Source organism: Podarcis filfolensis (genome assembly GCF_964270895.1).
Source record: "Podarcis filfolensis genome assembly, chromosome: 12".
NCBI lineage: Eukaryota > Metazoa > Chordata > Lepidosauria > Squamata > Lacertidae > Podarcis > Podarcis filfolensis.
Genome location: NC_139614.1, coordinates 32,078,204 through 32,091,774, shown reverse-complemented (window position 1 = coordinate 32,091,774; position 13,571 = coordinate 32,078,204). Strand labels below are relative to the sequence as shown.

General features: G+C 41.2%; 2 protein-coding genes across 3 annotated transcripts; one reads left to right on the top strand and one right to left on the bottom strand.

Moving 5' to 3' along the window:
• Positions 1-48: 48 nt before the first annotated feature.
• On the top strand, positions 49-5,464 carry RBM48 (RNA binding motif protein 48). Of its 2 annotated transcripts, none has more exons than XM_083578820.1 (5): positions 49-334; positions 2,678-2,825; positions 3,032-3,177; positions 4,186-4,733; positions 5,264-5,464. In XM_083578820.1, the coding sequence occupies exons 2-5, from the start codon at positions 2,698-2,700 to the stop codon at positions 5,366-5,368; spliced, it is 927 nt and encodes a 308-aa protein (XP_083434946.1). In that variant the 5' UTR covers positions 49-334; positions 2,678-2,697; the 3' UTR covers positions 5,369-5,464. The 2 variants fall into 2 exon arrangements, with proteins under 2 accessions (XP_083434946.1, XP_083434945.1); XM_083578819.1 differs by having other exon boundaries at positions 163-334; positions 2,635-2,825.
• CLXN (calaxin) lies at positions 5,403-12,904 on the bottom strand. Its single transcript, XM_083578920.1, has 6 exons — positions 12,706-12,904; positions 11,261-11,416; positions 8,926-9,030; positions 7,617-7,768; positions 7,065-7,169; positions 5,403-5,750 (listed from the first exon to the last, which is right to left on the bottom strand). Exons 1-6 carry the CDS (start codon positions 12,761-12,763, stop codon positions 5,700-5,702), a joined length of 627 nt encoding a protein of 208 aa, XP_083435046.1. The 5' UTR covers positions 12,764-12,904; the 3' UTR covers positions 5,403-5,699.
• Positions 12,905-13,571: the final 667 nt, after the last annotated feature.

The window sequence follows — 13,571 nt, the reverse complement described above, 5'->3', positions numbered from 1 at the left end:
GGCTGAAGCGGTTCGGCCCCTTGTTTTGTTTCCTGGCTCGGTTCAACTTTCACCCGCTTACCTCAGGCTTCCCAGAGCGCAGGACCAATGAGAGCGCGTTACCTGATTTAGCTCTACCGGATTGGTTGTTTTTGTGGCAGGGGGGCGGGAGGAAGATGAGAGGCGTTTGGAATGTGCGACAGGGGAGGGCGAGGCGGGTGACGGGAAGATGGCGGCGACCGGTGACCAGAGCAGCGGAGGCGAAGTCGGCGGCGTCTATCAGCACCACGCGCAGCAATCGATCTGTGCCTCGCGCGCCAAATATCGCGAGGGGCGCAGGCCACGCGCGGTGAAGGTAAAGCGGGGGCGGGGAGGACTCGGGCCTGCCTGCCTGCCTGTGTTTGCGCAGCTCCCTTCCCCTTTTCTTCTGGCATCTTCCCTCTGGAAGGCGGTATGCTAACCCAAATGACCGACAAAAATCAGTTGGAAACAGTGGGAGATCTCTAAAAGGCTGCAGGCAATCTAGGGGGGCGCGTTGGGTGCTAGTTGACACGACTGGACTTTGTTGAAGTAAACGCAAGCCCCATAACTACACCGCAAATAAAGCAAGGGATGGATCCCGAGAGAGAATGTCAACGAACCACGTTGACAGGAGGAAATGGCCTGCCGAATGAGACCGAATTCCCTTCAGCAGCTTGTTGAAAACAGTAATGCTTCTGAATACCAGTTGCTGGAAGCCACAGGAGGGGACGAGTGCTCTTTGTGATCGAGTCCTGCGTGTGGGTTTCTCACAGGCATTTAGTTGGTCGACTGAACAGGATGCTGGACCAGATGGGCCGCTGGCCAGATCCAGCAGGCTCTTGTTATTTTCCTATGTTTCTCCTAATGCCCAGCCGAATGCTCATGAGAGCCGCAAGAAAGGCATGTAGCTTTTCCTGCTCCAGTGACTGCTGTTTATTGATATACAATCGAATGAATCGATTTTATTTCGGTCACTGACCAGAGTGCTTATTGATACACAGTGCTGCCTCTGAGTGTGGAGGCTCCATTTAGCTTTCATGGCTAAATGAAGAAGACACCCATACAGCTGTTTTCTGTGAAATTGTCTAATCTCCTTTTCAAGGGAACTAGGGGGTAATTCCAGCTCCCTAGATATAGATTGTGCTGGTGGTTGGCCACCTTCTGTAGTAGCCCCTACTTTGAAATTCTTAGTGTATAGCAAATACTTTGCTTTATAAAAATACTTATTTGCCAGAAGAGTGATTTGTTACTTGCAGCTTGGCTGTCTTTCTTTAGAAGCAATTGTGTACTGATAGGATTATTTTCTTTAATTGTCAAATCTAAATTCAAGTATAGGTGACGCTGTTTCTCCCTACATATATCATTCTGTATCTGTATACGATGAATAACTGTAGCAAATGCAATCCTCCAAACTGAGGGGCATTTTAGGATTGGCTTATATTTGTTGAGATGTTTTATTGCACTTTTATGCTGAGGGTTGGATGTAAGCTCACTTCAGTGTTACATTTTCCTAGTATTCTAGGAACTCTCAACTGTAAGACATAACTAAATTATCCTGATTATGCATTCTTGCTTAAAAAAATAAGTATCATCTTGGATCAGAAAAAGGTACAGCATTCTTTTCAAGAATCTGCACCAGATATCCATTGACATTCCCCCACTGTAACTTGCTTTCGGGGTGTTGCAAAAAATGCCACACACATGCACAAAAGTTAGAAGAACATAAGTGCCCTATTGGATTAAAGGTAAAGGACCCCTGACAGTTAAGTCCAGTTGTGAACAACTCTGTAGTTGCGGTGCTCATCTCGCTTTACTGGCCGAGGGAGCCAACGTTTGTCCGCAGACAGTTTTTCCGGGTCATGTGGCCAGCATGACTTAAGCCGCTTCTGGCAAAACCAGAGCAGTGCACGGAAACACCATTTACCTTCCCGTCGGAGCGGTACCTATTTATCTACTTGCACTTTGATGTGCTTTTGAACTGCTAGGTTGGCAGGAGCTGGGACCGAGCAACGGGAGCTCACCCCGTTGCGGGGATTCAAACCGCCGACCTTCCAATTGGCAAGCCCTAGGCTCAGTTATTTAGACCACAGCGCCACCTGCAGATTAGCCAAACCCTAAATAGTCCAGCATCCTGGCTGCTCCCCACAGTTGCCAACCAATTATGCCTATGGGAAGTCCAAAAACAGCACATATGATCTATAAGGTGACATATAACCATCATGACCTTTGTAATTCTGTAGTTGGTGAAATATTTTCGATTTCTGGGTGAACAAGGGCTATCCTAAGGGTACTTACCAAGTAATTAATTTATTAAAATACCTAGTTATTTACATCATTTGTATACTGACCAATAACTAACATTTGTTCAAATATTATATAACCAATTTAGGGTAGTATCAGCTAAAAAAAATGAGGCTTGTTCTTAATGTATTGGCCACAGTTGGCAACCATTATTAAATGATCACGCTCTGCTTCTCCTGTATAGTGCTCATACTAATTGAATTGCTTTACATTAGAGCTGTCTATGGACGATTGAGTTCAGAATAGTATAACAATTAAAAAGTATATTTTAACAAGTGAGTACTTGAGATTGTAACTGAGACAAAAAGTATTAATGTGGCTATGGTTTTTCAGGTTTATACCATCAACTTAGAATCTCGATATTTGTTAATACAAGGTGTGCCTGCCCTGGGTGTTATGAAGGAATTAGTTGAGCAATTTGCATTGTATGGAACCATTGAAGAATATAACCCACTAGATGACTATCCAGCAGAAGAGTTTACAGAAGTTTACCTGATCAAGTTCCAAAAAATACAGAGTGCAAGGTATTTGTCATTTTTCAAAAATAGCCCATCTTCCTTTCCCCCACGACCCATAGTAACTCTGTGTTGACTTTTTTGTTAAGTAATATTTGTGTGTAAGTTAAATGGATTTTTGTGATGCCATAACTGATCAAACAGGATCAAACAGACTTGTTTGCTGCTGTAACTGGATAGTGCTTAATGTCTGACTTAACTTTCATCTTTGTTAGGATAGCCAAAAGAAAACTGGATGAACGGAGTTTCTTTGGCAGTTTGCTGCATGTGTGCTATGCTCCAGAATTTGAGACAATACAGGAGACTAGAGAGAAACTACAAGACAGGAGGAAGTATATAGCAAAAGCAACTAGTAGCAAAGGTTTGTGTCTGTATACTTCTCTGAAAATTTAATGTCTTGGGTTTGTATGCTTAGTTAAATTTGAATTTATTCTGTATTACTCCACATCCACCACAGTATCCTGTGCTACAAGGAAAGAGTAGAGGCAAACAACATAACCAGTGCCAGAGATAGCTGCAGGATGCAATTTCAATAATAGTTTATTAAAACAATCGTTTGCCTTTAACGGATGTATAAAGCTGTTCTACAAGCATACTAGCCATCAGTCTGACAGAACTATTGCTCAATTGTCATATATAAAATATGAAGGAAACCCTATCCACTGGCTACTTAGTCTAGTAGAAAAATGTTTTGACTCTCTTGTACTTAGCCATTATTACGATTTAATTTATATCCTGCTCTTCCTCCTAAAGGGTGTAGGGTGGCAAGCACCAACTTTATAAAACAAACCTGGCTCTTTCATTGTGATTTGTTCCAGGGTAAACTCAGGGCCAAACTAATGTGATATTTAACATACCTTTGCATTTAACATGAACTTTTTTGAACTGTAAATTGGTGCCACATGCCTCTTCCCAAACAAGCAGGATTAAGTCCACAACAGGTGGAAAGTTTAAACAGTTTTTCTCCTTGCAGTGTTTGTGGCAACACCTCTACTTTGGGAGGAACATTTCCATTTTGCCAATGAATTTTTTTGAGAATTAGCATAGTAGTTAAAACTAGTACTGTACTTGTCCTCTCTAAAATATGAACATTGAATTGTGCCTCCAGTGGCACAATGGGTCAGTGCATCTGGCTGTGAACCAGAAGGTTGGTGGTTTGAGCCCATCCAGGGTCACTGTGAGCAGGATTTCTGCATTGCAGAGGATTTAACTAAATGACCCTTGGGAACCCTTCCAACTCTTATGATTTTAATACAAATGCCACTATTAAAGTCAAATTATTCCATTGTAGCACAGTTGTACTCAAAAGTATTTTTGTGTAAAAATATTACGTAGTCAAAATGTTAACTGCTTGTGTTTTATGTTTAAGATCAACTGCAGGTAAAGAATTCCAATACAAGTTTTCAGAAGGCTGTGCAGCTAGATGCTTCTGGATCCTGTACATTTCAGGCAGCCACTAGTAACTGGAATCAATCTGTACATCTTTGTGATCCTCAGCAATCATCCTACTATGAATTGCCACTGAGAAGCGTAACATCTCCTTTAGGACAGCAATGTCAGAGTATGTTAGCAGCACCTCGGAATGTTAGTGACTGTGCTGAAGCAACTGAGTGTTCAGGCCAGAGGATAATAATGGCTCAGGGCTTGCAGCAAGGAGTTCACAATACATTAACCCACTGCAACCCGCAAAGAAAGGTTCCTTGTACTAATGGACTTGGCAGATTTATGCCTCGAACAACTCAGCTGCAGGAACGAAAGAGGAGACGAGATGAAGACAACAAACTTGCCCTTTTTGGAAAAGACATTAATAGTGAAGAAATAATTATTGGTCCAAGGTTACCAGAAACACCTAAAATAGACATGGAGGATGAGTCATTGAACACCTCAGCAAACTTGATTCGTAATAAACTAAAGGAGGTATGCTATATTTTTGAAATATGTGGTCTGTAGTTCTGAAATTGGATAACAGTTGTTTATTTAAGGTGATAAGCTGCCCTTCTATGTCTTACGTTGATTTCTTAAGCATAGCTACTTGGGAGAGGAATGAAGGACAAAGGTGCCTCATATTCTTCTTGCATTAGAGAACTTTCATTTAAATGTTAATACTGCAGCTGAAGGGAAGGTTTGTAAAGTTGACTATTTGTGTTACTAGCTTGCTGGCATTTCCTGTTTATGACTGTAGATTGGTCTAAAAATTATTAGCAAAAACAATGTTTCTTTGTATCCTAGAGGACCTCCTTTATTTTGGTTCTAAAAATAATTAGTGACACAATTTGTAGGGTGAAATGTACCGTAAATCGAGAAATAAGTGCAAGTCATTAGAAAATTTGATTATTTGACTCCCTGCTGTACAGCTAGTTCAGTTAACTGTCTGAAAGATCTAGCTAGAGTAACTGCTTAATGAATAATTAAAATGTACTAAGTTTAGTTTCCTCTTTCCATATTAGGTTGTGGTTCCTGTTCAGACTCCAGTTCAAACTCCAGATCTGTCTGGTGGAATATCAGTGAATAGTCAAGCAAAGCCAACGTTAAAGCAAAGACGACGAATATAGTTCTTACTAGAAAGTATGGCTTGATCTGGCATAATTAAAGTATTTTTGTACATTTTATTTAATAAACTTAGCAATTATGCTAAAATTCAACTAAAATGTACGTTGTTCCATTGTTTTTGTAGTCCTTATGAATGTATTGCTTTACAAGAGTGTAGACACATCAAAATGTTTTCCATTAATGTCTACTGGTTTTTCTAGCAAGTATATTGAAATGAAGGCATTATGAAAATAGAGGAAAAGGTATAGAGAAAAATATTTCTGACTTGCCTTTACAAAAAGATTAATGGTATCCTTTTCAAGGACATTTACATAGTATAAGTCATTTGTAGAGCTACAGATCAGGACTATCTTGGAATGCTTGTGATTCAAATGCCATTCTGCACTGTAAAGTAAAATGAGAATGTTTTTTAAAATAAGTATTTAATATATGATTAGTCTTATACAATATAAAATACCTCTGAAGCTTAAAACATTAACACTATACTTTAACGGTAAATTTTTAATACTTTCCTCTTATATCAATGAATCTTTATTACAGCCTATGCCCAGTGGCATTTCTGCTCCTTCCAGTGTGAACAGCAAACTCCTATGTCATATCACAACTTGTTCTCAAGGTTCCCATCAATTAAAAAAAAAAAGTTTTTTCGTGTTACTTGGGAGTTTCTGGGCTTGTGTTTCTCAAAACACCCATACCAAACTTCTTTCTATCCTGATTTTTCACACTTAAAATAAAAATACACTGTATTTTGAAATGTAGCCCTATGCCATGGCCAAGTATGACCCCCAAGGCACCTAAACAGAAAGGTGTTAACCATGTTTGCAAACTGTTTTAACAGTTTGTAGAAATGTGAACATGTTCTTCAGGCTCCATACAACTTGCTCTGGAACAGCATTTATTAAGTTTTTATCTAAGTACAGTGTGGTATTTTGGGGGGGAAATTGGAGGCATTTGTGTTTCTTTTGAATCACTTTGCCCAGAGGCCAGCAGTAGTCCCAAACTGCAAACTTGGTTCTTTGGAAGGAGTGCAAACCTATCAAGAACTAGTTGTAGACTTCCATTGATGGTGGTTAGCGTCCCACTCTCAACGCCTCTGAGAATCATTGTCATCACAACTACATTCCACCTATGTCAAACCTGGTCAGCCAAACCACCCAGAATGACACTATGGTTTATGATATTGCAAGCCTCTGAGGTTGCAGAGAACTGATAAAGCTGTGTGTCCCCCCTCCCCCCTATATTCAGAAGAAGGAAGGCTGTTCTTCCCAAAACCAGGAAGAAAAATTGTTTGGAATGGAGCCAAATAACCAGCATTATACAATACTGCCTGGAGTTGTCCAGCTGTCACATGCCCCACCACCTTGCCCAAGAATAGAATATTTAAAACAAGGTGGTAGTTCTCCCAAGAAAATTGGCTATTTAAAAGGGGATCCTACTAGTGCCTCTTGAAGGGCAGCAGGAACCATATCATGTCAAGGAGACATTCACTACCTCTACACACCCAGCACACGTCTGGCAGATCTCAATAATCAGGAAAGGCAACAATCAAGCAAATGCCTAGTAAACAGTTTCTCCAAGCAGATTGTGTCAGCATATTGCACAAGCTGAAAGGTATCCGTAACAACATGACTAGGCAGCCCACAAGCTTCACCTGCTTCTGATTGTATCAACTCTGGCATTTATAGATTTCATAAATACCTTTATATCAGGTAAGCATGGTCCAAATGCTTCTAAAAGGAGGTTTTCATCTCTCACAGCGTTTTCAAAATCTGCATAAGAGAGTTTGCCGTCATGGTCATAGTCCTGCAAAAGCAGGTATTTTTTAGTTAATTCAGTTGCATTTAGGATGCACATACATTTAACTGAGAGTAAGCCTCATTGAACCCAATGGGCTTACTTTGAGTAGAGATACAAATGCACTGTCAGCTTGCTAGCATAGTATAATGAAATGCTTTTGGCTACGATTGTATGTTTCTCTGCCTTGCTGATGCCTTTAGAAGTATTTTGCTCCTATTCTTGCAAGCACTTTAACCTGGTATTGCCAATTAGTATACTCAGGAGATGGTCTGCTGAATTATCTTTTTAGGTATTCTTGGAGAGATTGAATCAATTTGTGCTTCTTTTTCATCTGTAAAAATGTGGGTGCAGATCTTCTCTTACCATAAACAAATAGTTCATATGAGCACAATATAGATACGAGCACAAAAACTACAAAAGCATGAGAATATATATTTACGTTACAATACTTGCCATTTTCTTCAAAGTTATTTCTACTAAATCTTTAATTCCTTCATCAGGATCTTCTTCCGACGGCTGCTTTAGCAGGCTGTTCTTCAGCATATGAAACATTTCCTCCCGTGAAATATATCCATCACTGTTCATGTCATAGACCTCAAAACAATCTTTGGAAAGGACAAATGATTTAATGTAAAGCATGCATACATATCAAATAAAGCACTTTTACATAATGAGAGAACTTAGCTGATACTAAATTATATTTAAAGTAAGTAAACTAAGAACTGCTCTGTTGAAGCCAATTTTTAGACATTTTGTGGAATTCCCCCCTCCCCCAAATAAGCTGCTGCATATTTATAGTCAAATATCATATATTGGTTTTAAATCAACCTAACTCTATACACCAAGCTAGACACTTACTTCCTGTTTATTCATATATTTACTTTTCTTTTGCATTTCCTGCAGGACCACCTACCTTTTGTGAAATGTCTGTGTGTGTGTGTGTGTGTGAGAGAGAGAGAGAGAGAGAGAGAGAGAGAGAGAGAGAGAGAGACTATGAAGTGAATCCTAAGACTAATAACAGGAAACATTTTATCTATGTGCCTTATATATTCAGATTTTGGAAAGCAAATTCTTTGAAAACAAACTCAGTATTACAGTAGACTGGCCATTCTCAAAATGATATATACTCTATAGTAGTGCAGGCAGTATAGTTTGTGATGGAATACATGACAACAAGTACTTTGTAAAAACAGCTGCAGAAGGAGTGGCTATAAGAGAGGCCTTCTCATTCTTATCTAAAGGACCTAAACTACAAACTAGGATGGTCCATAAGATCTGGGTTCACAGTCAGGGAATTTTGTAGTGTCAGAATTAAACGGAGAAGATATGTGTTCAAATCCCTATTCAAAAACAAAGTCTTGATATTTCCCCCCCTTGATTTAAAGGATTGATTCTTATTGTTGTACTGTATTCTCTTGAGAATTTGTTATGATGCAAATAACAACATTGTGAAGCAATGTTGGTTCACAGATGGAAAATGGATCACCATATAAACTAAATTAAACTTAGGGCCTGTCCTAAGTTTAATTTGACCTCATCTACTTACAGGGTTTTCAACAATAAAAGCACAAGACTGATGAACCACATATGCCACCTGAGCACTTTGAAAGAAAGGTGGGATAAAAATGTAGTAAAATGAGTGATGAAACATTCCTATTTTTAAAAGTAAATCACTTGCATACTTTAGCAATACACTTGTCATTTAAATTGTCTTAGATTTTAAGACTAGCGTAAACACCTGCTAATGGTATGGAAACCTTACATTTTATTTTTTCTTCCAGTGTCCCCCGAAGAAATATTGATAAACCTTCTACCCATTCTGTTACACTGACACAGCTGTCATTGTCTTTATCAAAAGCACGGAACACTGAAAGGAGAAGAAAAGTTATGGTATATTTCAAAATACTGTAAATTATTTGCAGCAAAGTAATCGCTCACCCAATGTATGTGTGTCTTACAAACTATATGGTTCAAATACACAAGAATTCCTTTGGAAATTTCAAAACAATTCTTCATCCACAAGTTCTTTGGACCCAGAGGAACTTTAGATTTGTAGCTCTCAAAAAAACAGCTTCCCCTTTCATATAGCTAATTGTATTTGAAACGGAGGGGTTTTTCAAAAGCAGCTTCTGATGTGGCATACAGAGGAGGGGGAGGGGGTCTTTTGCTCAAAATTAAAACAAATCCTACAGGGCCCGTGACCTCTTTGTAAACCTAAAGCAGCATTTGGATCCAAGTCATAATGCTGGAACAATTCTGTGTCACCAAGTGGGAGTTTTAAAAACACAGTTATGTAATTTAGTAACCATAGCTTCTGATGACATTTTAACAGCTGTAGTGTACTTTACACTTTAACTGCTACTCATCTAAATTGCCTCATTAGAGCAACAGAAATGTACTTGTCATGCTACACAATGCTGCACAGAGCAAGGACTTAGACAAACACTGACTACTGCTCAAAATGAGTTAGTATAATGTGTCTAATGCAAATGTCTTCACCATTCTATGCCAATAAACTGATATTGGGGGAAGATTGCTACTCTGAACAGACATTTTTAGCAAACTAGAAAAAGCTGAATTATTGCAAGTTAATGTTTGGAGAAACAGTTAAGAACTATAACTTGAAGCAATTGTTCTTGAGCTTGCATTTCCATCCTTCCATTTCTTTTTCTTTGTGTGCCATATCTTTTTGAATTGTGAGGTTTGGCTTAGTACCAATTTCTTTTAAATAGCTCTTATGGTTTTGTTGGCTAAAGGGCAGAGTATAAATGCCTTATGCTGCTGGCAACCATCTGTCTCAGGAGACAATGGAGGAGTGTGCCTTTGGAGGTAAAGTCAAACTGTTGGAAGGTTACAGTGCCCGCTGTGGCTATAGAGACCATTACGGGAGAGACATGTTTTGTTGCAGCTGGGACAGATGAAGGTGTCTGGTTGTGCTGCTGCAGACGCACCATGTTGTTTCTTTTCTCTGTGCTCCTCACAGCGGCCATTCCTCATCTGGTCATTGCTAGGGATGCATCACCGACTCTCTGTCTCCAGGCACTATGTTCATCTGCAAAGGATTCCCACACAGCAGGGTTGATGTTGCCAGCCTTCATGTTACATTTGCAGACATCTTTGTAACACACAGCTGGTCTGTCAACAGGCATGGTGCCTGAAACCAGCTCCCCGTAGAGCACGTCCTTTGGGATGTTGCCATCTTCCATTCTGTGGACATGACCAAGCCAGCATAGATGTCTCTGAGACAGGAGTGTGAACAAGCTGAGAATGTGGGCTTGGGAGAACACATCTATGTTTGAAACTCTGCCCTGTCTTGTGATACCCAAAATTTTTCCTGACACAGCACATGTGGAAGGTGTTGAGGCATCGCTCCTGATGGCTGTAAATTGCCCACGACTCACTTCCATAAAGCACCATGCTCAACACACAAGCCTGGCAGACCTTCATCTTGGTATTGAACATTTGAGTCACATTCTCACATACCCTTTGGGAGAGGTGAGCCTTACATGCATACATGTAAGTGCACAGTCCAGAAAGATCAATTCCTTTCTTTCCTCCCTGCCAAACTAAGACTTGAAAAAGTTAGAATATTCTTTGTAACCCTAATTGCTGGAGTGGGGGTGGGGAATGTGCATGCGAGTGGCAGTGGAGCATGCAAGCATGCACAATTACAGTGAATGTGAAGCATGTGTGCATGAATGACTGCAGTGTATGTTGTGCCCACAATAGCTTCTCAGACTCCCAAATGTTCCCCCACTGTCCCAAAAAGGATGGTGGTCCCTGAGCTACATAGCAACTTGTATAGCAATACTTGTATTGGTGCCATTTTTGAGTTGCTCAAAAACCACATTATAAATGGCAAACACAAACAGTACTCCCAGTACCTACCTATTACTCATGCGTATTCATGGGTTGTTATTAGTAACAAACAGTAAAGCATTTAATGTAATACCAGAACAATTATTATCATGTGTCCTATCGATGTTGTGAATAACTCTAGGGTACTGGAATAGAAATGTTTTCAAAACTATGTGAGATGCTATTTTAATAGATGTTTTACATATATCACAATTTTGCAAGAATTTATGTAATCTCACCTCTGTCCATAATCATGTCATCTGTCATACCAAATGTGACATGCAGGATATTTCGAAAGGAGTTACGATCCAAACCAACAGCAGCATGCCGGTCGCTGGGTTCCACCCCCAAGTTGTTGAAAAGCTTTATGAGACATTCCACTTCAAATTTATTGACTATGAAATAAAATAGAAGTTATGGCAATAAGCGAGTGGTAAAAAAGGAAAAATCTCCACAATATTTATGTTCTGGTATGCTTTCCCCAGGAAGTGTTGTCCAGGGTGGAATCCTTTTGGCATCAGATACAGACCTTTTTATTGGCTCAGGCCTCTTTGACATTGCAGCTCTTTCTGAGTAGGCATGTCTAGGATTGTGCTGTATATCTTCATAACAAAAGTGCATTTATTGAAAGGGGTTCAGTCACAACCTGGTCTTTAGCATGGTTTTGAAAGTTAGTTACATCTCTTGGGTAGCTGCAATGTGGCAGACAAGCTTTTTTTATACACACACACACACACACACACACACACACAAACAATTCTACCCCCCTTTCCCTCCCAAAGGAGATATTGAAAGCAGCTAACAAGCATAACAAAAACCCCACAATACCTCTTAAAACACTAAATATATGCCAAACACAATCCAAGAGGGGGAAAAACAGCATTAAAAATAGGGGTTAAAAATAGGGATCTCAGAGCCAAAAGATAAAAAAGCCATAAAACCGAAAGCTTGTTTAAAAAGAAAAGGCTTCAGACACCAGGGGAATTGAGCTGAAAGAGAAACAGGATCTAACCTTGCAAGACAAGACATTTTGCCTACAGGGCACTGTGTTGTCACCGAACGCACCTCAAAAAGCAAGAGAGCACATTCACCTGGGAGGAGACCCATGTTGATATGGCGACAAATTAAAAAGAACAATACACAATGGGCACTGGAAAACATGGGCTCCTCTGGACAACCAAAGGAATACACTGGATTTCTAGCTCGATGGTGGAATCCTGTGCATGTCTACTCAGAAATTATCAATGGGGAAAACACCCAAGGTAGAATTGCAACCTGAAAAAGAAATTTTGGGGTTGCTCCCTTTCTTAGGAGTTGCTGAAACTGGGTTCCCAGCCAATGTTGAGGGCCATATCCTACGCTGCTAAAAATATGTGTGGACCTTGGGGGCCCCGTGTATGCTTTCATTATTGCATTTCTACGCTGCCTTCCTCTGTGGAGGTCAGCGGGGCCCTGCTTTATCCGCTCAACAACACCCCTGTGGGGTAGGTTAGGTCATGCGAGCTACCTCACAGGGCGCACCCACGAACACGCGTGTCAACCCGGAGCTCCCTGGTAGCCTCGCTCCGACGCCTGAACGACTGACCGCGTGTAAAAAGCGTAAGGGCAAATGCTGCGGGGACAGCCATTTTTTAAGTTATTTTTTTGGCGGGAGTGGGGAAGGGAAGGCCCGCCTGCCACTCACAGTGCCTCGCGGTTCTGCACAGAGACTCGGCGAGCTTCTGCTGCTTCTTCCTGTTCATCTCGGGTCTCCTCGGGCGACCGCGGACGCCACAAGTCGCCACGCGGTGGCCGTGGCAACGGAGGCTCCGCCCGGCCGGCCGCTCCCGACGCGGGAGGCGCAATGGAAGGCGGCGGGCGCTCCCGACCCTCTTTGCCAGGCCCTTTTAAGGCTCTTTAGGCTGGCAACGTTTGCCGCCCTGGGGCTCGCCCTTCCCTCAGTCACTCTGCTCCTTGTTTATGGCGTTTTTAGGGTCCGAAGTGAACCAAGGAGGAATAGCCCGAGGGAAGGAAACTCAGGGCGGAAGGCGGGCTGCTTGGCTAGTTTGGTTACCGTGGGGACTATGGACACTGAATAAAAGAAACTGGAGGAGGGAGAATATATGGGACGGCATATATAGCGGCAGACCGACATCCCCGTCCCAGACCCTCATTACCCGCCCCACTGATTTGTATGGGGGTAGGATTAAGCTGTAATTAAGACAAAAAAGAGAGCAAATAACTTCTTTGTCCTTGGAGCCAGCTCCTCCCACCATTCTTTCTACTTGGCTGCTGACAAAATGCTGCATGTTTCAATGATGCTTTCATGTGCTGGGATCCCCAGGTCCAAATTCTCACCTGTAACAATTCACTTTCCACCGATATCTAAAGCTGGTGTGAGCCTAGGTGCAACACAGCATGATGTTGGCCAGATGTGTTGGGCTCGTTTTTAGTTTGCAGGTATATACCTTAACAGTATAGAGTCTAGAACTGTGGTTCCCAACGTGGGGCGCACACCCCACAGGGTGGCAATTTGATTTCAAAGGGGGGCAATTAGAGGATGAGTTATTA